The following is a 23,425-nucleotide window of genomic DNA, read 5'->3' on the forward strand; positions in this document are numbered from 1 at the left end:
CCTCAGCCAGTGAGGAACTCTGGGAGTTGAAGTCCACAAGTCTTAAACTTGCCAAGGTTGGACACCCTGCTTTAAAGGCATAACACCTTGAACTGTATTCAGAAACAGTTTGATAGCCAGTGAAATTTGCAGAGCTGAGGTGTAATATGGGCCATCCTTAGGAGCCTCAAAGACTGCTTCCGCTGCTGTGCTTTGCATCAACTGGAGCTTCCGAATGGACTTCAATGCCTCTTACAGAGTGCGTTGTAATAGTCCAGGTGAGAAATGACCGCAGTTACATAATTGCAGCCGTCCAAAATGAATATATATTCTTCAGCGTTTGCTTCAAAATCCAGACTGGTGGAAAGATAGTAATAAACCTATCCCACCATGCATTTTGACTTTTAAGCCTGTTGACATAGCTGAAAGTCAAATTGTAGGGTTATAATATTCATGCTCTTTGGCAATTTCAGTTTCAAGGTTTTATAAAGGAGGTGAACATCGACAATTCAAAGAAATGAGTCTCAAGACAAGAAAAACAGTTGTAATAGGTGTGATTTTTTTTATTTTCTAGCAACTCTTACAACATTTGGCTTTGATCTAAAAAAAAATCTGGATATTTCATTAGACATAAACTAGATGTAAACATAAATCCACATTTGACCTATCATTTTTTCAAAACAACAATGTGAAATTCAGTTCATTTCAACCTGCTTTATTAAGTTTAATTTCAATTTAGATAGCTACCCATCTAATGAAATGGATCTGAGTGGCAATCAGCAGATCACAAAAGAAAAATAACACCTCAATAAATCTGTAAACAGCAGCAAGGTTAAAAAAAAAAACATTTTGCTATCATTAGAATCATTCTACAGGCTCTGTCACATATTCCAACCCTTATTCCTGATGGAATAGCCAAGACATGAAAGCTGTATGAAAGGCTACCAGTATTGAGGGCAAATCTAATTTCAAGCCACCATGAGAGAAAACCTCTTTTGTTGGATTTTGCCAGATGGCACTCTAAATGGGGGCCTGTAGCTTTGCCTCTTCTGCTGGATCTGATAGGACAGGTAAACACAATCAGAGAGAGGCTTTATATGCCCTGCATACTTTTATACTACGATACTATATTTTCTCATATATCCCTAGATATATGTTCGTTTTAAAAAGTTTTGGGTTTTTTGTTCTTTGGATTTAATGATTTTACTTTCTTGTTTTAAGCAATCATCCTACTATGAACTATATGGTTTATTACAGTTTGTAGTCAAAATGGCACCAGGCGGGAGCATTGAACAATAAGCAATAAGCCAAAGCTGCTATTTTTTACTTTCCTGATGTGAGAAGATTTGTTTTATTTTGTACTTAAAATTTTCTCTTCTGGTAATTATTTGTTAATAACTGGGCGTCAAGCAGGCATTGATCTTGGGATAAGAGATACAACTATGAGGCAGTCTCTACAGATCCTCTGATTCAGGCATAACCTGTATCCATCCTTGAGGTGCTCTGTTGAAGCTGGGTCTCTCGGAAAGTAGCATCACATCATTCATGGCATCTGCCAGAGGCACAACTACATCAAACCCAGGGAACGCGTCAATCAGTAATGGCCCACCAAATGGTGTAGGAGTCCTATAAGGAGGATGAGAAGTTCAAGACCGTTGGGAAACAAAGCATTAGGAAAACATAAGGGGGGGGGAATATTTGCTGCTGATATGACACAATCTGCAAGTGTCGAATGCAGATAGCCAGTAGCAAATTAAGCCACAATTTAGAAGTTCCTCATGATTTGCTAGTCAATATTTAAAATGTTCTGGCCGAGCAATTTTCATTGTACTGTTTTTGTATTACGGCTGCAAAAGTGATCAGGGGAATGTTCCATTTGAGTTTCTTTTCTTCAATAATTTTTAATGCCAGATTTGTTCTGTGAGCTTCTTATCAGCTTTGCAGATAAACCAGTGAACTGCTTGGTGTGAAATGCAAACACATTTCTTTCGAACTGTTTGTGTATACTGTATTACAGCCATTGTGTTTTCTGCAACGTACACTGGTGTGAAGGTATGGGTTTATGCACGTATGCTTGTATATGATCACAAAACAAATGAGGCGTTGTTCTCGACCAATAGTCAACCCAGAATAGTGAGTCTATTGTCAAAACCTTATTTTGACCCCATCCAGCGAAACAGTTATTTAATTCTGTAGTGAAATAACACAGGATGAACAATGGAGTATTTTCAATTCTGGGTTGAGTAAATACCATTTCAGGCATCTTTTGCTTCCTGATGTCATTTTTGCTACTCGAGGGATCTGACAGCTCACAAGATGCATTATCCTAAACTGCAGTAAATCATGGTTTATGCAGGTTGCTAACTTCTCAAATTGGTGACATTGGGCAGAAGATTTGTTTCCAAGCAAGCTCCAACCAATGAAACAGTTGCTGTAAAATTTCTAAGAAATATAAAGGCTGAAGCCATTTAAGCTATTTCCATTTTATATTACCAAATGCCTGCAAATGGAAGCTTGCAACTTTTGGCATCTTCTCACTTTCTGGAGAGTCTGAGCTTATTTTTCCTTTCTGTGAAATCTGTGGATTATTTTTGTTTTTACATTTTGTATAGGTAGGTGGATGCATCTGAGTGCAAAGAAAGGACATAGTAGAGCAGACCTGGGCATTTTATGGCCCTTGCATTATATCCAGTCCTTCAGCTGTCCCTATCCGGCCTGCGGTATTGGAGGAGGCAGCCTTATTGGGAGAGAGCAGGATATCCTCAGGGCAGATGGGGCAACAGTGGCAGCAGCCCTTCACAATAATCTCATTTCTTATGTGGTCCCTTGAGAAAATTAATTGCCCATCCTATGGTATAGATAAAGAAGACTATGGCCATCAAGTAATCTCCATTGTTTTTAAATTATGGTTCTGTGCATTTTACAGTGTTCTGCTCTGATTCAGGTTTAGAATGTGTCAGGTAGCCAGGATGATGCCTTCTTAGAAATCATAGCATAATAGCCCCGATGGAGTTTCCAAAATATTTGTTATTTACCATATATCTGGGTAATTTTGCGATAACATCAGAAAGGACTAATTAGGACAGCACAATATTCCATGTGCATATCCCAGGGTAAGCATTTCAAAATTTCACCTTGGTGTTCAGTGTGGTCTTCTAGAGCAGGGGTCTCCAACCTTGGCCACTTTAAGCCTGGTGGACTTCAACTCCCAGAATTCCCCAGCCAGCTGGCTGGGGAATTCTGGGAGTTGAAGTCCTCCAGGCTTAAAGTGGCCAAGGTTGGAGACCCCTATTCTAGAGTACTTCCTATCAGTCCAGGTCATGAATGTTCCTGAAAGCTCCTCTTCCTGCAAGGCTCACTGGCCATAAAGTCCTCTCAATGATTCAGAGCAGGGGAGGGATTCAAAAATCCCAGCAACCAGTTCACTGCCCGATTGCTGGGTGGGTGTGGCCATGGTAGGTGTGGCCTACTAGAACTTTCTATTTCCGCCTTCTGGTGGGCCTCCAGAGCCTGGGGGAGGCCATTTTCACCCTCCCAAAGGTCCAGAGGCCTCCCCTGGGCCTCTGGGAGGGCAAAAACAGCATTTCCCAGCCTCTGGAGGCCTACTGGAAGCCAGAAACAGGCCTGTTTTGCAACTTCCAGTTTCACCCTCTGAAGGGTCCAGAGGCCTCCCCTGAGCCTCTGGGAGGGGAAAAATGGCCTCCCCGTACTCTGGAGGCCCTCTGGAAGCCAGAAACAGGCCCGTTTCCGGACTTCCAAAAGGCCCATTTTTCCCCCTCAGAGCCTCCGTGCAGACCCTGCACTTACCTCCACTGAAAATGGGCCACATGGAGACTCCTGGGAAGGGAGGGGCAGGAGGGGCAGGGCCCGCTGGTCAGTTGAAATACCAGTTCAGCAAACCAGCTATAACTTTAACGTCCGGTTCGCATGAACCGGTCTGAACTGGTAGAATCCCATCCCTGATTCAGAGTGTTAATTGCTCTGGCTTCTGTGCTCAGCAGACTCTCAGAAAAACAAGGAATCTGCTCTTGTAAAATCCAGCAATCACAAAAAGTTAACATGTTGATGAGCTATACCCATAGCAGCCTTAACCAGTGTGGTCCATAGTAAAGGATACAAGTGAGTAGCTTCAGGAAGGATATCTTTTTTCTAACATGCTTTAAAGAGCTAATGTTTGAAAATATGCATATCAAGTCTTATAGGAAAGGGGTGAACAACCTGATTACCATCTATGGAGTTTATGCAAAAAACAAAAAACAAAAGAAACAGAGCAAGCCTTTTTACCTGTTGAAATTCCTAAGGTCCAAATTATTCACTTTTGTGGGCTCAGGCAAATGGTTTTCCACATCTACTTGATCAGCATTGCAGAAGAATCTCCCCCAGGGAGACTGATAACCTTTGGGGATTGCAGTTCGGTTAAATTTCTCTGGTGGAACTTCTTTTAGTGGTCCAGAATAGCCTGCAATATGGATTGTCCAATAAAACAACTGTTTTAAGTAATGTGACGCCAAAACTTCAATGAAGGGTTTCAATTTGCTTATTTCTGGAAAACGCTAGCACATGTGATCGAGAAAAATAGGTTTCATTGGTTTCAAGTTGTGGGAAATCTTCATCAGCAACATGTTCTGCTTCTAGAGTGCTTCTTCGGTTTCACTCTCCTTTAACCTTGTTATCAGTGACAGTTGTTGCAATTTGCAGTTTCTTGGGGACTTTGGCACTACAGTATGTATTTATGAATTCAACTTCAACTGCTACCAAAAAGTAGCTAATGGCTGTCATTCCTGTTGCACTTCTGCCCTTCATTCGTTGTCTCAAGTGGGTGAGTGTATCAGAAGGACAATCAGCCTTGGCTCCTTTATAATTAAAAGTAAGGCTTCATTTTTTAAAAAGTTACTCATCAATTTCCTAATCAATCACGATTTGTCAACTATGGATGGACAATCCTCTGCTCCATTTTGGTTTAAAAACACTCCCAGCTTATACTGGAGATGAATCAGAACAGGACTATGAGGATGATGAGGGCTATCCTTCAAAATTGTTGAGATAAAATGTTGGAAATGTAGTATCACTTTGTCAATCAAAGAAATTCTATGATGGGACAATAAGCAAGGAGTTGTTTGAGAACAGATGATAAGCAAAAACCGGGGACAATTTAGGAGTGTTTACAGTAGCCCTTATTGGGAGAAGGTGTGTGTGTGTGTATAAAATGACATTATTGGATCTTTCTCCATCAAAATCAACCTGCCTTCCTACTTATTCAGCAACAACGAGAACTGCATCAGATGAAAGTGTCAAGGAAATGGACAACTATCCGATCTGACTGGATGTTTTTGAGCACAGGTGACTGTCTATATTCCTTATCATCTACGATCAAGAGAAGGATGGTGTTCCATCAGTTGTCTTTCCAGGCTGATCACATTTAAGTAAGTCCCTTTTGCTGCTAATAAACAGTAGCTCATAATGTAAATAACACTGACCTCCCCATGATGGTACTATGAACAATGTGAACAATAAGGTAAAGATTATATACTTCAAGTGAGCCCTGTCATGAGTGTGTAGACATTTATGCTCCCTCCTCCACCACAGCTACTCACCTTTTATTTTTGATTTTATGGTGGACTAATCAATGTAGCATTTTCTAACATGCAGATATTATCAAGTTCTAAGTATTCTAAGTCAGCCAATGCGATATGTGGGAATTCCTATGAAAGCCTATGAACTAAGTCCAGCAAGCCTTTCTTCCTTGAGGCTAGGGACAGCTTGGAGTAGTGAAGAGCTTCTTACCTGGAGCAATTGCACTGGGGTTCAGGGCTTTGCTCATCCTCAAGACTTTGTCTGTTTTTTGTGGTACTTGGGGAGGCGCTCTCTTTCCAGAAGCCTCCATGTGATTTATGTCATTCTGATAGTTCTCTTTGCCCTCTGTGGAGTGAGCAAGCTAGCAGACAAAGGAGAACACGCATAAGAGGTAAATATTTTCTATTAGACAGAATACCCAATTAGGACCAGATTGTCTAGACCAGGGGTCTCCAACCTTGGCAACTTTAAGACTTGTGGAATTCAACTCACAGAATTCCCCAGAATGCCTTGAAGTCCACAAGTCTTAAAGTTGCCAAGGTTGGAGACCCCTGGTCTAGAAGCAACGGAAAAATGTAGGCAAGAGAAAAGAATTTTTCAGGCAATGTGATGAGTAAACTGCTTTTAAACCATTCTCCCCCATGTGGAAAGATAATTTCATCCATTGCCATTATACACAAACATTTCCCCTCCCAAAATCTGCTGTTAATCTTCCATTTATTATTCTCTTCCCATTGTCCCAGATTTGCCTTGAATTGCAAAAAATAAAAATGAAATGAAAAATCCCACAAGACTAACTCCACATACTTCCTGCTACTGAAACAATATTGCTAAAGGCTGAAAATATATTTATATATTGCAACCGTATGCTATCATGGCTTCTAGAGTGATTACATATTACCAAAACAAAAAAGTATGATCAAAAAGACACCGATTTGCATAAAATGTGCATATGTTTAAGTGTATAGACAGATGCAAATACAGACATAATTACTGTAATTTAAACATTTTGTATATCTCACCATACAGGAACATATGACTTGAATGCCTTGTGAGAATGCTATCCGTGTGCTTACAAATTTTCGAACTAACATAGAGTATTAAGAATGGGGAGGATGCCTAAAAATAGAGGACTGTCTATTGATAGCATTTGTAATAAAGGAGATTCATCTATGAAGTAGGTCAGGTAACACCATAATAGCTTCCTTCAAAGAGTCTTCCAGTGCATTATAGCCTGGTAATTGCTCAGCCTTACAAGAGTGGGCAATCCGAAGCACTCTTTTTTGGTATTTCTTCAAGCCCCTTGTGACTACAGTTGGTGAAATAAAAAGGTCTTGCTGTTCTGTGACAACTGTCACAAAAGCACTAAAATATATCAATTTTTTAAAAAGGGGAAATTACCAAAACTCCTTATTAAACCTATCGGTAGCCAGAGGGTTCATGTGACACCATGTTTCATGAAGCCACCATCCCCACGCCCAGTGATAAGTGTAGTCTTAGAAAGTTCTGCTACAACCATTGCCAGGGATTCCATAGGCAAAAAGAAATGCAGGAAATATAGGAGTGTATAACCCATGAAGTCTGACACCGTTAGAAGAAAGCTACAAACTAATTTCAGACAGTTGTTCGGTTTAACAAAATTTTCACCCGGGGAGTACTACATTCAGCATTTTATATTTATTTTTATAAAGGCAACTAAAAGACAGGACAATTAAGAAAAGGGATGATGGGTTAGAGTCAATTAGTTACTTATGCTAATGAAATTTTCTCCAGAAAGATGCTTCGGAACAAATCTGGAACAAGGCCTGGAATTTGCTACATATAAAAAATATACTCTGGTGTGAAATTGGGTTTTGCTTCAGGTATGTTCTAATGGATAAGTTTACACACGATTACTTTATTTCCATTAATACTGAAATACTACCTTGGAAAGTTCATTCAAACTCATTAGCTTTAAGCAAAAATGCCACCTATGCAAACAGAGAACTGCCACAGAGGGAAACTCTAAGGCTTCTAAGCCACTAAATTCCAGGCCAACTATATCAGTGGTCCCCAACCTTTTTTGTACCAGGGACCAGTTTCACGATTATTCATTCTTTGCAGCCCGGTACAAAATGATCCACGGACCGGTACCGGCATCAGCACGCACGACCAAGGCAAGGCGAGCTGAGCGACCGGCCAGCCAGCCGTCCCCCGCTTCTCCCCGCCACCTTCAACTCCTCCTTTGTACCTTCTCGTGGTTGATGGGCTTTTCGGGCTCTTTCTTAATCTCTTCCTGAGTAACGCGAGACTCTACCGCCATCGGGACGGCTCTTTGTTCGAAGCCACCCCCCTCTTCGACGAAACTAAGGCGCGAGGATTCCTTCAGCACCCAAACGCCGCTTTCCAACCGACGACCGACAAGCTCACCCGGAAGCACTTTCTCAAGCGCCGTCGAAACAAGATGGCAGTGCCCAAGCAAAGTAGGCCCTACTTTCATTCTTTGCGGCCCGGTACAAAATGATCCACAGACCGGTACTGGTCCAGGGCCCGGTGGTTGGGGACCCCTGAACTATATGATACTATCCCAGGTACAGATCAAATAACTAAACCTACCCTCCATCCTTTGGTTGTTTCCACTCCATTGTATTCTGGGTGTGAGCCTCCACTTGCCATGCAGGAGGCCTAGAAAGAGAAAGCAAAGAATTTCATATTTGGACAGGAAGAACCAGAGCGAAGACCTGAAAGCAGAAAGCATATGTCAGTTTGCTAATAATCTGAATAAAAGTTTGTCAATTAAACTTGCAAACTAGTAGAATGTATAATGCAGATATCTAAGTGGTCTGTGGGCATTCCCATAACATTAAGCTAATATTAATTTAGAATCCATATGGGAGATGGAATAATTTCTTCCAAGCATAGTATTTGTGTGCAGATGGATAGATGGATGGAGAATTAATCAGTAGCTAGTAATTTAAGCTTAATTATAATTCTTTATGCCAGAAGAATTTCTCAAGGAGTTTCTACTCTAATCTAATTGGATTTGCTCTATCTTAATAATCTATCAAGTAATTTTTTCTTCAAGCCAAGCAATGGTTATGGTTTGCGTTGGTCTGCCTCCTACAAATCTACTCCGGTTGCTTCAAGATGGGAAAGGTCCAAGCACTTGTGCTTAGAAACTTCACAATTATGATTAAATTACACTGTCTGAAGTGAAAATAAATGTTGATTTGTTCTGCTTTAAGTGGGACACCTGCATTGCCACTTCCTGTTTTTGTTCCCGACTGACATCCTGATAAGAATTTTTTCCTAGCATGCTAATATTTATTTATTTATTTTATTTTTATTTATTTGATTTGCCAATTGTTTACAAGATAATAAGTATAAGTGTATACATAGTTGTGAATACATGAAATGGGTACATATAAGAAAAATAAAAGAATAAGAGAAACAATAGGACAGGGACGGTAGGCACGTTGGTGCGCTTATGCACGCCCCCTATGACTTACAGCTCTGTAGCCTGTAGGATTCTCCAGCACAAAACGCTGCACTCTCTTCTGTCTTTGTTGATACAGCCTCGACCCCCTGTTTACGGACAGGGACAACTCCTCCATCATTAAGTCTTGAGGAGTGCTAACCTTCTTTCCCAAGTCTAACTCTGGAGCTGAAGACAAAAGAAATAATATATATTCAGATTAAGAAATATGGGTGCATTTGTTTCACCCGTTGCCATTCTTTGCACATTTAACAAAAAAAAATCCTGTAGTCAAAGTGTGTATAGGAATTAGACCTATCATAACTAGAGGGGGGAGTTGTTGCAACAAGAGACTTTCAACATAATTCTCTGCTTGTTTTCCTTGGTGTTTACTGGATGCTTGTTCTCTAGAAGGATCCTTGATTTTTGTAGCTGAGGATGTGGCCAACTAAAAACAAACACATGGGCACACCTCTTTCCAGATGAACAGGAACAAATATTCCTCAAGGCTCTCCTAGCGCTAGGCTTTGTAAAATCCAGGTAATCCTCGACTTACAACAGTTCATTCAGTGACAGTTCGAAGTTACAACAGCACTGAAAAAAAGTGACCGATGACCATTTTTCACACACATGACTGTGGCAGGTCATGTGATCAAAATGCTTGGCAACCGATTCATATTTATGATGGTTGGAGTGTCCTGGGGTCATGCGATCACCTCTTGTGACCCTCTGATAAGCAAAGACAATGGGGAAGCCAGATTCATCTAACAGCTGTGTTAGTTACTTAACCACTGCACTGACTCACTTAACAATTGTAGCAAGAAAGGTCGTAAAATGGGGCAAAGCTCATTTAACAAATTTCTCATTCAGCAATAGAAATTTTGGGCTCAGTTGTGGCGATAAGTCAAGGATTACCTGTAAAGGGATTATTGGAATCAGATATACGTTTCCCTGTATATCTGGCTGATACTCCATTTGTACTGGGGGCAATAGAAGAATGAGACAACAGAGAATGAGGTGGCTGGATGGAGTCACTGAAGCAGATGGTGTGAACTTAAATGGACTCCAGAAGATGGTAGAAGACAGAAAGGCCTGGACAAATATTGTCCATGGGGTCGTGATGAGTCAGACATGAACTAACATCAACAACAATAACAACTCCACTTGTTGACAGAGAAAGGACTTTTTATCGGCAGAAATGGCTTTGAAGGCACACTCTGGTGTGAACACATCTATCTCCACCCAATGTATATTGGCTAAGGCAGAACCATAACCAACAAGGGAAGAATCATCCTGTTTGTTGCTGGTAAGTACAAATCTCTCTTATCAACTGCCTTTTACAAGGGCATCTCTGAATATCTGCAATTAGGCCATCCTCAGGTCTATTGAAGATGGGCATTAATTCACAATTGCCTGAATTTCACAGCACATTCTACTCAGTAGAATATACTCATAAACAGGCATGTGATGTTAGGAAACCTTCACAGTTTCATCTGTGTTATTCACATCTTCAGCTTTGTAAAGGCCCACAGTGATCTAAAATGCTAGGGAAGCCTGTTATTTAGGAATAATCTAAAAAATTATGGCAGTCAAAGCTGATTTACCCTCTTCTCCATGAATCTCTTTCACAATGGCTTGAATTGGTTCATACTGCTCGCTTTTGAGGTACAAGCGCGGAAGGGGAAACATATTTCCAGCTGCAAGGAAAACAAGATTTGATCAGTCTTCACACACCCACTTACTTTTCCATTGCCTCCATTTGTTTCCAGTGCTAAAACTTACCAGCAAAAATTTAAATAGGTGTAGAAATTCGATAAATACATAAATAAAGCTTGCCAGCAAACTAATTCTACTGGGAAAAGAGATAACAGTTTCTAGGTGGAAATAAGGACTTTGCATATCTTTGGTATACTGTTTGATCTAATGCAGCTCAGAATTTAATTAGTCCTGCTAGCTGTTATCAGCTATCATTGTCAATGACATGTTTCTAATCTATCCTGGAAAATGAGCTACATTTTTTCTCTTTAAAGATAATATTTTACATTTTAACTTATTGAAAGACATCTACTTCTCAACCTGCTCTTCAACCTGCCCCACATAAATAGCTAATGGCCAGACCTCTCAACTTTGTGATCTGCACATTTGATAAGTAGCCCATCAATTCCATTACCCAGCTAATAAATCCAAATGTTGAATGATATATGGGCAAAAGTCAAATCTCTGCAGGACCAACTGTCCACCACTACCCAACCTGATATAGAACCATTAGTGCAGATTCTTTTACGGCAATTAGACAGCCAGTCATAGATACATTTTACTATAATGCCATGCAAACCACATTTTTAAAACTTATAAATGAGAGTATCAATGTCAAATGAAAAACAGAGTTTAAATCCCAGCGGAAAGCTAAATAATAATACAAAGTGATGCATTTAGCAATTGACCCTTTTCAAATTTCAAATGGAGAGACAAGGGACCAAAATGAGCCCACTATTAATGATATAATACCACAACTGGATTGTTACAATTGCCATAGTTCCTGGATTGTTCTTGGGTCAATAGCATCATAGTCACCAACAAAGACACTCTATTTCAAGCTGAGACTATTAAGAGAGAAGTAGCAGCATAATACTGCCTTGCATTCCAAGAAGGGTCTTATTGAAGTAGGTGATTGGCTCTCCTTGGCTTCCAGCTTCTGGGATCCTCCTATGGCAGCAGTCTGTTGCCAGGGCTATGAAAATACCGTATTTGCCGGCGTATAAGACGACTTTTTTGCCCTGAAAAACATGCCTCCAATTGGGGGGGTCGTCTTATATGCTGGGTCGTCTTATACGCCGGCAAATAGTAATTGGGAAGCACTGCGGCTGCCAGCGGCTGAGGCATTTTTGCACCGTGGAAGCGAATCCCGTGAAGCCGAAAGGAGCAGCCAGCCTTCTCCCAGCTCCCAAGGAAGCGAGGCTTGCACCGCCCGAGCTCCGCTGAGGTATCCGGCTGGGGATGTCAGGAGTTGTTACCGCTGGCGCGGCTCCGCGGCTCCAGTCCCGCGTTGCCTCGGGAAGGAAAGGCAAAACCAGGAGCCGCTGCTGCCATTGCAAAGCGCCGCCGCGGCTCTTCCTTTTTGCCTTTCCTTCCCGAGGCAACGGGACTGGAACCGCGCGGAGCTGCGCCAGCGGTAACAACTCCTGACAGCCCCAGCCGGATACCTCAGCGGAGCCCGGCGGTGCGAGCCTGTTTCCTTGGGAGCTGGGGAAAGGCTGGCTGCTCCTTTCGGCTTCACAGGATTCGTTTCCACGGTGCACAAAAGTGCCTCAAAAAAAAAAAAAAGTGCAAAAGTGGAAGGCGTGCGGAAGAGGGGGTGAGTATATAACAAACTATATTTTGAGTGGAAATGTTGGGGGGTCGTCTTATACGTCGGGTCGTCTTATACGCCGGCATATACGGTAGCTGTTATGCCAACAGGAGCTTGGAAGACAATAGAGGGATTCATTTTTAATTTCCCCCACAATTTCAATATTACCATAAGAACCAATCTCTAAGGCAGTTCACAAATCAAGTAATAAGATCAATAAGCATCAATAACATCACAATTCTAAGAAGAAGCAAAATTTAACATAGCCCACTGCTAATCAGAAAATAATACCATAGATGTTAATAGCTTGTCAAATAGCTTGTCAGAAAAAAATGATTTTGGGAGACAGTCAAATCTTGCGGAAGCTTATTTCACAGATTCAGTACAGCTTGCTTGCTTATTAATTAATTAATTAACTTTATTGGCTGCCTATCTTATCGCAGAATGAATCTGGGTGGCTTACAATCCTAAGCTAAAGAACAACATTGTTTTTAGTCTTTACCTCCACCTCCCAAATGAGAGTAGCAGCTTCTTGAAGAGAACAGCCAGATCAGTCAGAGTCAAATTGGAGGAGATGGTCTTTATAGTTTCACATTGAGTTATACTTGGGTACTACTCAAAGCCTCTGCAGAATTAGCAAAATAGATGTGATATTGCTGAACTTGTGTGTACCCTTAGGATTGTAAGCCACCCAGATTCATTCTGCGATAAGATAGGCAGCCAATAAAGTTAATTAATTAATTAATAAGCAAGCAAGCTGTACTGAATCTGTGAAATAAGCTTCCGCAAGATTTGACTGTCTCCCAAAATCATTTTTTTCTGACAAGCTATTTGACAAGCTATTAACATCTATGGTATTATTGGAATGTAGAGTGCTGCAGGTAAAGGTGAAGGTTTCCCTGTGCACTCATGACTGATACTAGGGCACGGTGCTCATCTCTGTTTCTTGGCCAAGGGAGCCAGCCAAGACATTTTCCGCAGTCATATGACCAGCATGTCCAAAGACATTTTGGAGATGCTGTCCAAAGACATTTTCCACAGTCATGTGGCCAGCATGGCTAAACACCAAAGACGCATGGAACACTGTTACCTTCCCAACGAAGTGATACCTATTAATCTACTCATGTTTGCATGCTTTAGAATTGCTAGGTGGGTAGGAGCTGGGGCAAGTAACAAGAGGTCACCCTGTTGTTCAGCACTTGGATTTCATATCCAGGCTGTCAGCTGTCCAAATGACAAGCTCAGCATCTTTAACCACCGAGAGCCTGCATTTTGCATCAATTTCAATTTCTGGGTGATCTTCAAAGGGTAGGCCTAGATATAAGTGATGAGAACTGCTATAGAGTAACTCCCACTCCCAAAAGGGCTGTTTCTGTGCACCAACAAAACTGAGCAAAGACCTTTTGGCTAGAGTTTCCACCTTCTGATGTAAGTGGAACTGCAAATCCAAGAGGACTTACAAATTGAAGACCTGCTGTCACAGAGCACACCAAAAATAGCAGAGTAGCCATAGAACCACCATATGGTTGCTAGGCAAATGTCAACTGCAAACTGATGAATGACTCTCTCAGTAGCCTCATGTAAGGGTTCAATTGTGTGGGAGAGATTACTTGAGGCCTGCAGCAAGCCTGAGTTGATTGATCGTTAGACTGATGGATTTTAAGCTGATACGCCACCAACTCTGCCATGATGGCTTATAGCAGGATTAAAAAATTCATGGTATGACAAACATAGCAACACTAAAACAAACATCCACAGTAAGTCTAAAATAACTTTAGCATTACAACCTTAAATTATCCAGGGTATGAATTTTAAAAACTCTAATCTCATAATAGATTAAAACAATTATAATCCTCTTCAGTAAATTTATCACACATATAACATAAAAGAAAAACCACACAATTAAGAATGAGCCAAGGAAGACAACATTAAACCATCCAAGGTCTTCTGGAGCGATACAGTTTTTAATACTTGTTTTGAGGCAAATCTGAAACAGAAAGGGAGGCTGTTCTATAATATTGGTGTCAACTCATAAAACATTTTGTATACATGTTTTATAGTTGACAGCAGAAAGAAGTGGGGGGGGGGTCAAAAAGCAGGCAGCAGTGTGGAATTGAAAGTACATTCCATTCATATTTTCTTCAAAGACTGATTAGATGACTGAAGCTTCTGTCACGCAAAAATCTAATTGGAGAGCATGATTGATGACTCTTAGCTATGGATGTTTTTCATTGGGTGATACACCCAGAGGGGTGGGGTGGGGGGAAAACAGGATCAAGGGTGACAATGAATTACATATCTCAGAGTTGGCTACACCCAGGTAAATGCTGGATGTAGAATGTTAACTTCAAATAAATCTTTTTTAGTTTTGGGAGTGTGGCTCGAGCCTCATGATTTAATTGGAGTAACTGCCGGAATCCTGACAATTGGACTGGTCAATTATAATTGGAGAATACAGTGTCAAGGTACCTTGGTGCCAAGTTATAAAGGGGCTTATAGGTCAAACTCAACATTCAAATTGCAGGTGATACCTATTACAGTGCTGGTCTTTAAGCACAAGGATCATATGCTTTAGGTGATTGACACCATCCACCACACAGTCTGCTCACTTTGTATCCATTGCAGTTTCCAATTGATCTTTAAAAGTAGCTCCACTTAGTGGTAGATGTATTTACTCCATTTAATCCACAACCATTGAAGGGGCCACTATGCAGTAGAATAGAATAGAATAACAGAGTTGGAAGGGACCTTGGAGGTCTTCTAGTCCGACCCGCTGCCTAGGCAGGAAACCCTACACCACTTCAGACAGATGGTTATCCAATCTCTTCTTAAAAACTTCCAGTGTTGGAGCTTTCACAACTTCTGGAGGCAAGTTGTTCCACTGATTAATTGTTCTGTCAGGAAATTTCTCCTTAATTCTAAGTTGCTTCTCTCCTTGATTAGTTTCCATCCATTGCTTCTTGTCTTGCCCTCTGGCGCTTTGGAGAATAGTTTGAGTCAGAGCTTTATCCCATATGCTTGGGCTTTTGCTTGAATCAGTCTTGACTCCTGACATTTGCCTGCACAAATCCATGTAGTTTTTTGGGAAGGCTTTTGGAGGTGATTTGCCTTTGCCTTCTTCCTAGGTCTGAGAAAGAGTAACTAGCCCCAAAACATCTAGTTCACTTAATGCCTAAGGTGGGACTCAAACCTACAGCCTTCTAGTTTGGTGCCTTCCCCACTACACCAAACTGGCTGCAATCCTATAGAATCTATTGAATATATAATTAAAAAGGAATAATTGTGTATTTTAATCAGTTTTCCCCATTCTAAATATATTTTCCTTAAAATAAATCCAGTTGACTTATTTCAGAAGAGTTCAGCCTTCTTGGGAATTTTCAATTCAATTTATATATAGAGAATCCCTTAACTGCAACATTAACGGCACATTAACTGAGCTACAGATGAAGCATTGGGATGAAATAAAATGCAAAATATTTCATTACATTTACTGACTAAATCTGTTATCTTCCCTCTTTGGATTTTCAATATAGAGTATAATTCATTAACTAACATCTCCCCGCCCCCCAGCTAACATATAACATAAGGCAAAGAATGCTAATTAACATTTCTTCAGTTGTTTAGTAAAATTACATCTTAATTGCCAATTAGAACAACTTAGTAAAAGCAGGGGTTGCACAAGGAGAATATGTAGAATTGCTGAACCAAATGTATTATTTCGTTTTCCATTCTCCCCAAATAATTCAGGACAATTTAGGCTGATTTTCTCTGGAGGTCAGAGCAGAACAGCATGTTTTCTTCTGAATTTAAAACAAAAGTTCTGAATCATGCATATTTGATCTGCAATTTGGCAAATCCAAACTGGTTTTTGTGAGAATAGAATGCTTTGAAGCCAGCTGATTCTATTAGTATTATCCAGAGGGGAAAAAGATTAAAGTGGACTTACAGTTATCCACTGACCAATATTGTTGCTATAGAATAACCTCTTCCTCCCAGAACTATAATGAAAGTTCAGTAATAACTGGCTTATATCCATAGGTTCTTCCTTAGACAAGAATGGAATTTGTGGTGATGGCCTTCAGCTGTAAACAAAGATACTTATTGTCAAAGCATAAGCTGAAGGTTAAGCTTTTTGAATGGGGCAGTTCTGTCAGGAACAGCTATACTTCTCAGCAAAAGGCTTCATATGGGACTCCATGTCTTCTTTCTGCCCAGAAAAGCCTTCCTTAAATCTGCCAGCACTATATTTAGCTGGTGACCTGAGAATATTGGAAATGCACTCCTGACCTTGGACTGTGAAGGATGCAGGCAACGTTTTCAGAAAGGATGAACTCACAGGGTTAGAAGAAGCAGGCAGGTTTAATCCTAAAATCACAAAAACTCTAGCTGAACTTCAGAAAAGTTGATCTTTCAATGAACAAAGGACTTTTCATCTACCTACCCACTTCAGCTGCTATTACTTGTGCACACACCGTCAGCCTAATCTAAAATATCACTCATGGGTGTCTATTCTTGGTCTTGTAGAATGCTTAGCAAAATTCTCTTGCACTTGTTTCTAGGTGTAGATTTTTGAGCCTGAATTTATGCCACCTATACTTCTTAACCTGTGTGTCAAAATTTACTAAGAATTGACATTCCTCATTGTGTTTTTTTTATTATTACTTTTTGAAATCCCCGTTAATTCTTTTTCTCCACTTGTTCCACTCTTCTTCCTTATTTATCCCATATTATTATCACCTATTATTATCAGATGGATGGTTTCTAAATTTTATATATGAATAAATAAATATTTATCTTTTATCTCATATGAATATTTGAACCATTTCCCAGTAGAAAGTAAGAAACAAAAGTCTTTGAATTTGCCTCATAGCTACCTAAATCCACGAGCCTGTTTTAAACAAAATAAAAAAATAGATATATTGGTTGGTTGGGGAAATTTTTTTTTTGTCTTGCAAGATCTCTAATTTTGAGAGTATAGTCTCACTCTGGCGTGTTTTGATTCAAGCCACACATTTCTTGCTTTGGTTAATCAAGCCAGTTTTTACCCTCAATTAAGAGCTAGAGTATCTGGTAGATTTCAATGGAAATAAATAAATGCATAATTGGGCAAGATTTTGGTCAGTCTGTATGTGTTTTGTTGCCACAAAAACCTGTATGGGTGTACCTGCAGGAGAGCTAAGAAACTACAAAACGTATTACTCTAAGCAAGCACTTCTGAGCTAAGCGAAGAACATAGTTCATAGTTTCAAATGACCATCAGCATGCTTCAAGCGCACACACTTCCCCTTCTGCTGCTTGGGGTGGGGGGCGTGCAACATTCTTCCAATAGCAACTGAAGTAATTTAATGCTGGAGTCAGAAAAGAACGCTAAGACTTCAAATACACACACACACACACACACACACACACACACACACCTATCTCGGAGGAAGTCTTCTGGAAAAATGGACTGCAGACGAAACTGAGCTATAATGGAGAACTGAGTTTTGTTTTTCCTTTCTTTAGTAATTTGAGTGAGAAACCATCAGTTTTAGATGAACGTAGGGAATCTTAATATAGACTCATCTGCTCTTTTGGACATGATATGTGTTTATCAATGGGGTCTCATCAAGATATGCCAGCAATCCCAAATTCTCTTCCTTACTGGCTTCTAGGTTTCAGATCATCTCCTAGCAGCCCTTTTCTAATGCTGGGTCTTACATTCTTAGAGTTGGGCAATTTGACATTCCCAGATCAAAGTCTTGCCGGCGGACAATTCTGCACCCAAAGGGTCACCCTTTGGCATGGAAAAGCAGACGTAATACATCTGCAGTAGGCTTTGGATAGGTCTTCCCATTCATGTACTGTGATAAATCCGGTCTTGTTCCCAGTACTAGCTGTTGAAATTCCTTGAATTGTTAAAGATCTACTTTTTAAACTCTACAAGAGTTTCTCTGTTCCCTCTGAGAGATACACCTGTTGGGCTGTCTAATCCTCAATAATATGTGTACTAAATAAAACTGGTTGTCCAAATGACTGGCATAATCTTCCACAGTTTTCTCATAGCAGCCACACCGCAAACAAATGCCTTGCAAAGCAAGGTGCAAGAGTTCTCCCTACCTGCTCAGGCTCTTATTCAGACCACAGCAGAGTCTCTGTTGTGAAGTCTTGACAGAGCGGAGGCTTCCCAGGTGAGGATTAGAGATTTTTCCCAGCACTTTTTCTCACCCAAGAGATTCTCCAAGTCAGTGCTTCCCAGCTGTCCCCAAGTCTTGCTCTTGTGACTTTTTTGATCTTGCCCCGCTGAGATGCCAAGTTTCTAATCCATGTTACATCAGACATTTATTTCTGGCTGAGAAAAGGGGTGTGTCCAGGCCAGAGCAGAACCTTTGGGAACTTAAATACCCGTAGTAGCAAGTGCTGAGGCCAAGTGAAGCACGGAGGGGAAAACCATCTGTCCTTTTATACAACTAATACCACTATGTTTCATCTGGCCGCAGGTTCTGTACCTTTCACAGTAAAGTGGCAGGTGCAGAAAGTATTAAGAAATTACCATGTTTCTCTCAAGATTTTTCTACTTGGCTTCCTAATGAGCCCAAAAGAAACACGATTTCATTCCTACCCTCAAATGCTTACCTCAGTTGAATATAGTTAAACATTTTAATACAAAAGGGTGCAGCCACAGAAGCATGTATAAATGCCACCAAATGTGGTTGGGCAGACAATGGCACAGAAAATTGGAGTTGCCACTTTCCTAACAAATACAGATCATTTTTTTTAAACTGCCTTTTTTCTTTTTGAATTTTCTTTTAAATAGAGATAATAAAGCACATATTCTTCTTCGTTTAGGTGAATTATAAACAAATATGAGAAAGTAGGAACAGCTCAGGAAAGCATGGATTCTGGCTTGTTTTCTTCTTTCCAAGCATTGGCTCCTCCCTTCTGGATATGAAGGTCTAAGAATTAATTGTATAGAGAGTTTTCTAAATTAAAGATGCTTCCTGTGTGCACGTGTGTGTGTGTGTGTGCAATTAGCTTCATGACATCTATTCCTCCTTATGTGAAATATCCTGGCAATAACTCTATATGTATTTGTGTATGCGCTTATCCATTTATGTGATGAGCCAAGCAAACTCAAGAAGGGGCAAACTAGAAAAACGATGAGATCCTGTTCCCAATTGGCTTTCCAAATAGATCTTTTTTAGAGGTTGTGTTTACTTGGTGTATTTTAAAATGCTTCACGGCCTTTGTAGGTCAGATTATTCCTAGGAGATGCTCCTACCAGAAGACATATTTTCTGCAAGCTGCATTGGTTACCAGAAGGCTCCAAGGGGCAATTCAAGGTGCTCATAACCATCTCCAGAGGCCTGAATGGCATAGGCCCACCAGACCTAGTAAAGAGGGATTGCAGTAATGGTGTGTGAGAAAAACCTTGGGAGATGGAGCAAAGAAATACTGCCTGAGGTACAGTCAGATGACATAAGATTTGTATATTCAGACTTGCAAGATTCTGTTAATGCAGCCTTACAGTAAAGTAAAATTAGCTCATCAGGTCATGTTTCTTGTCTGGTCTCCCTGGGAAGGTTGACACACGCTTAGGATCCCTTCTATTAAACAAGGCAATCTTGTTTAATAGAAGTCATGCCTTTCCAGTAGCATCACCTGCCTATGGAACAACATGTTCCCCTGTTAGCTTTTTGCAAGGCATTGAAGACCTGGCTGTTTCCTCAGACCTTTGGGTCAGTGGGAAGATGAGCTATGTGACTATTAATGGTGAGTAAGGTCAACTATTTATTCCTGGACGCTGAGGGGTTATGCTTGGTGGGTGTGCCTCAGTGGTGGGATTCAATTTTTTTTTACTACTGGTTCTGTGGGTGTGACAGGGGAAGGATACTATAAAATCTCCAGTCAGAGGTAGTATTTGCCGGTTCTCCAAACTACTCAAAATTTCCACTACCGATTCTCCAGAACTGGTCAGAACCTGTTGAATACCCACCTCTGGTCTGCCTGTTTTTAAAGGATGGTTTCTTTTCCCTTTGTGTGATTCCTGTTTTTCCATTTTCTTCTTATCATTTTGCTCTCACAGTCCAGGCAAGTAGGAACAGCTCAGGAAAGCATGGCTCTGGCCTATTTTCTTCTTTCCAAGCCTCAGCGCCCACCTTCTGGATATGAAGGTCTGAGAATTAATTGCATACAGAGTTTTCTAAATTAAAGATGCTTCCAGACTAGGCTTTGTGCCCCCCTCCCCCGTGTGTGTGTGTGTGTGTGTGTGTGTGTGCATGAGTGTGCAATTAGCTTCCATCATTCATGACATCTTAAGGAAGATCAAAGTGAGACGATCTTCCACTTTTATTCCTTCTATATGTTCCCATTGCTTCTTCCATTTTTATTTTTTACCACATAAAACTTGCTTGGAAGAAAAAATGTTTTGATTCATCCGATTGGAAGCTCTCCATCTGGAAAAAAACAACCATACTTTGAAAAAAAGTGTACAATTTTTATTCCCTACTTTGGAGCAGATTGCCAACATATGTTTTTACACCCTTCTCTTTGGAGATAATAACTACGAGATTGCACCAAATGCATTTGATTATTATTTTGTGCCAAAAATGAATGTGGGAAAGAAAAACTTTCAGCTGTTGTGAAGTACAGGCTTGCATATGGATTAGAGATAAACAGAGAGAATGTGTCTTTCGGGCTACATTCTCTGCTATTCCCATCACATGTTTGAACCCGACAGATCTGTTCTCCATTCTCTTCATAAGATTGATGTGGCTTCCGATCCTTAATCAGAAGCATTTGTACTATGCACTGTTAAAGTTGGTGCGAAATTACACAGTGAAAACATTTAGCTATTTATTATCTGAGTATTCTGTAGGTCAGGGTTTCTTAACCTTAGCCATGTTAAGATGTGGGACTTCAATTCCCGGAATTCCTCAGTGAGCTTCAAGTCCACACACCTCAAAATTACTAAAGTTGAGAAACTCTGCTATAGGATTAATTAAACCATGGCTTATTTGTTGCAATAGCTGGAACTCCATGATTCATCATAAAATGAGCGTACAGACTAGTTCTACAGAACTCAGTGCTTTAAAATACCATTTGTCAATTGTGGGTCAATACGTTATGTAAATACCACAATAGTATCAGATCTAAATCTAAATTCACACCATTTTAAAACATCTATCAGTGATTGTTCCCAAATCCAGGTTTAATCCAGGGAAAGGGAAAAAAAGAAAAAAGAAAACCAGCTAGATTCCAATTGGGAGTAGGGCTTGATCAGAGGTAGGGTCACTTTTCAAATTTCTGTGATTTTTCTATTATAAAAAAATACATTAAAAATACCTAAACTCTTCTGGGGATTAGATCGAAAATTTTCAATGCCTCTTATTTCTGCCAAATAGTGAAAGGGACATACACTATATGAAAAGTATTTCAGACTGATTGATTTACAGCTCAAACCCATTCCAAAGCCAATCCCACCTCCCCAGATTTATCTAGGTCTTGTTCTATAATGGATGCATTCAGGCGTGCAGTTTGCTTTTTTTACTGCTGCTCTTTGCATTATGTATTGCTTTCAGGAAGAGGTTTGGGGCCTGATTATAAATTCCCACCACAAACATCTATTTAAAAAATGCAAGCAAAGAGCAACAGGGGAAAAAAATATCAGCAGAAACAATAGAATATAAAAATTATGGAAACAACCATAGCTATCTGCTTAGAACGTAAAATAGAATAATAGGATTGCAAGAGACCTTGGAATCTTCTAGTCTAACCCTTTGCTCAATATATATCATTCTGGACAAATGGCTGTCCAGTATCTTCTTGAAAATGTCCAGTGATGAAGCACCTACAACTTCCAGAACAAAGTGTTCCACTGATTAATTGTTCTCATTGTTGTTTCTTCCTAGGCCTAGGTTGGATCTCTTTTTAATGATGTTGCACCTGTTATTTCTTGCTTTGCTCTCATGTGCTTTGGTGAATAAATCATTTCACACTGGTTTAAAAATACACCTAATGTTCTCCTGAAAGGCTACTAGGTAAAAATGTGTCCTATTTGACAAAAGTACATGTGGAAAAGGGCTGCAGGCTGAAGCAGGAGACATTCTCCTAATAGCTTTCACTCACTTCTTCCTGTGTTTCTCTACCTTGTGTGTAACCTGCCAGCTCATGCTAAACCCTTATCTAAGGTAAGGTAAAGGTTTCCCTTGTCCAGTCATGCCTGATTCTAGGGAGTAGTACTCATATCTGTTTCTTAGCTTAGCATCATTGTCTGAAAACTTTTTTGTGGTCATGTGGCCAGCATGACCTACCAAAGTGGTACCTATTTATCTACTCACACTTGCATGCTTTTGAACTGCTAGGTTGGCAGGAGCTGGACCAGGAATGGGAAATCACCCTGTCACATGGTACTTGGGTCTCAAACTGCCAAACTTCCCAGCATCTTAACTGTGCCCTCTTGTCTAAAAAAGCAGCCCAAATGACTGGTCACAGGCAGGGTGAAGGATTTGCAGGGAGCATGTGGACAGCCTGCAAGTTGGCTGTGGGTTGAAGCAGAAGGGAGCAATCAATAAGAGCTGAGAGCAAGTGGTAGCATTGGCAACAAGCCAGTTGCACCCAGAAGTACCCCATAGAGAACTCAAAAAGATATAGGAGCAGAAGAAATAACACTTGTCTTGCAGTACAACAAGGAGAATGTGTGACTACAGGATACTCCTGGATAGCAGAAAACCTGTCACTCATTCATTTGGAACAGGTTCAGCAACAAAATGTTAGAAGAATCTAGCTTTTATTTGTTGGTATATATTAATTGTAATTGCCACACATTAAATATATAAAATAATATGTCAAGGTTTTTTTTTAGATAGGTGTATTGTTCTTTTTAAAAAAATCTGCTAAAGATGGATGGAAAAACTACATTTTAAAAGAGCTCTACATTTGTGTCTAAAAAGAGCCCATGTAATGCTAATTTTACTTTTCCGAAGCTTTAACTAAAAACTATGTGGGCAGATGGGTGGACGTTTGAAACAATCAAGTTTTTATTTTGAGCTCTACCTTAGTAAAAGCACATAATATCTAATGCTAATTAT

General features: G+C 40.2%; 1 protein-coding gene across 3 annotated transcripts; it reads right to left on the reverse strand.

Annotated features, from left to right (window-relative positions):
- Positions 1 to 527: 527 nt before the first annotated feature.
- MYOZ3 (myozenin 3) lies at positions 528 to 18,637 on the reverse strand. 3 transcript variants are annotated; one of them, XM_087955166.1, is made up of 8 exons: positions 18,456 to 18,637; positions 17,151 to 17,244; positions 10,612 to 10,704; positions 9,042 to 9,196; positions 8,149 to 8,217; positions 5,764 to 5,914; positions 4,264 to 4,438; positions 528 to 1,605 (listed from the first exon to the last, which is right to left on the reverse strand). In XM_087955166.1, the coding sequence occupies exons 3-8, from the start codon at positions 10,694 to 10,696 to the stop codon at positions 1,434 to 1,436; spliced, it is 807 nt and encodes a 268-aa protein (XP_087811292.1). In that variant the 5' UTR covers positions 10,697 to 10,704; positions 17,151 to 17,244; positions 18,456 to 18,637; the 3' UTR covers positions 528 to 1,433. The 3 variants fall into 3 exon arrangements, with proteins under 3 accessions (XP_087811292.1, XP_087811291.1, XP_087811293.1); XM_087955165.1 differs by lacking the exon at positions 17,151 to 17,244; XM_087955167.1 differs by lacking the exons at positions 17,151 to 17,244; positions 18,456 to 18,637 and adding an exon at positions 16,303 to 16,528.
- Positions 18,638 to 23,425: the final 4,788 nt, after the last annotated feature.

Source organism: Notechis scutatus, chromosome 2 (assembly GCF_049901735.1).
Source record: "Notechis scutatus isolate UNSWTSFEM ecotype Mainland chromosome 2, rNotScu1.2, whole genome shotgun sequence".
NCBI classification, from domain to species: Eukaryota; Metazoa; Chordata; class Lepidosauria; order Squamata; family Elapidae; genus Notechis; species Notechis scutatus.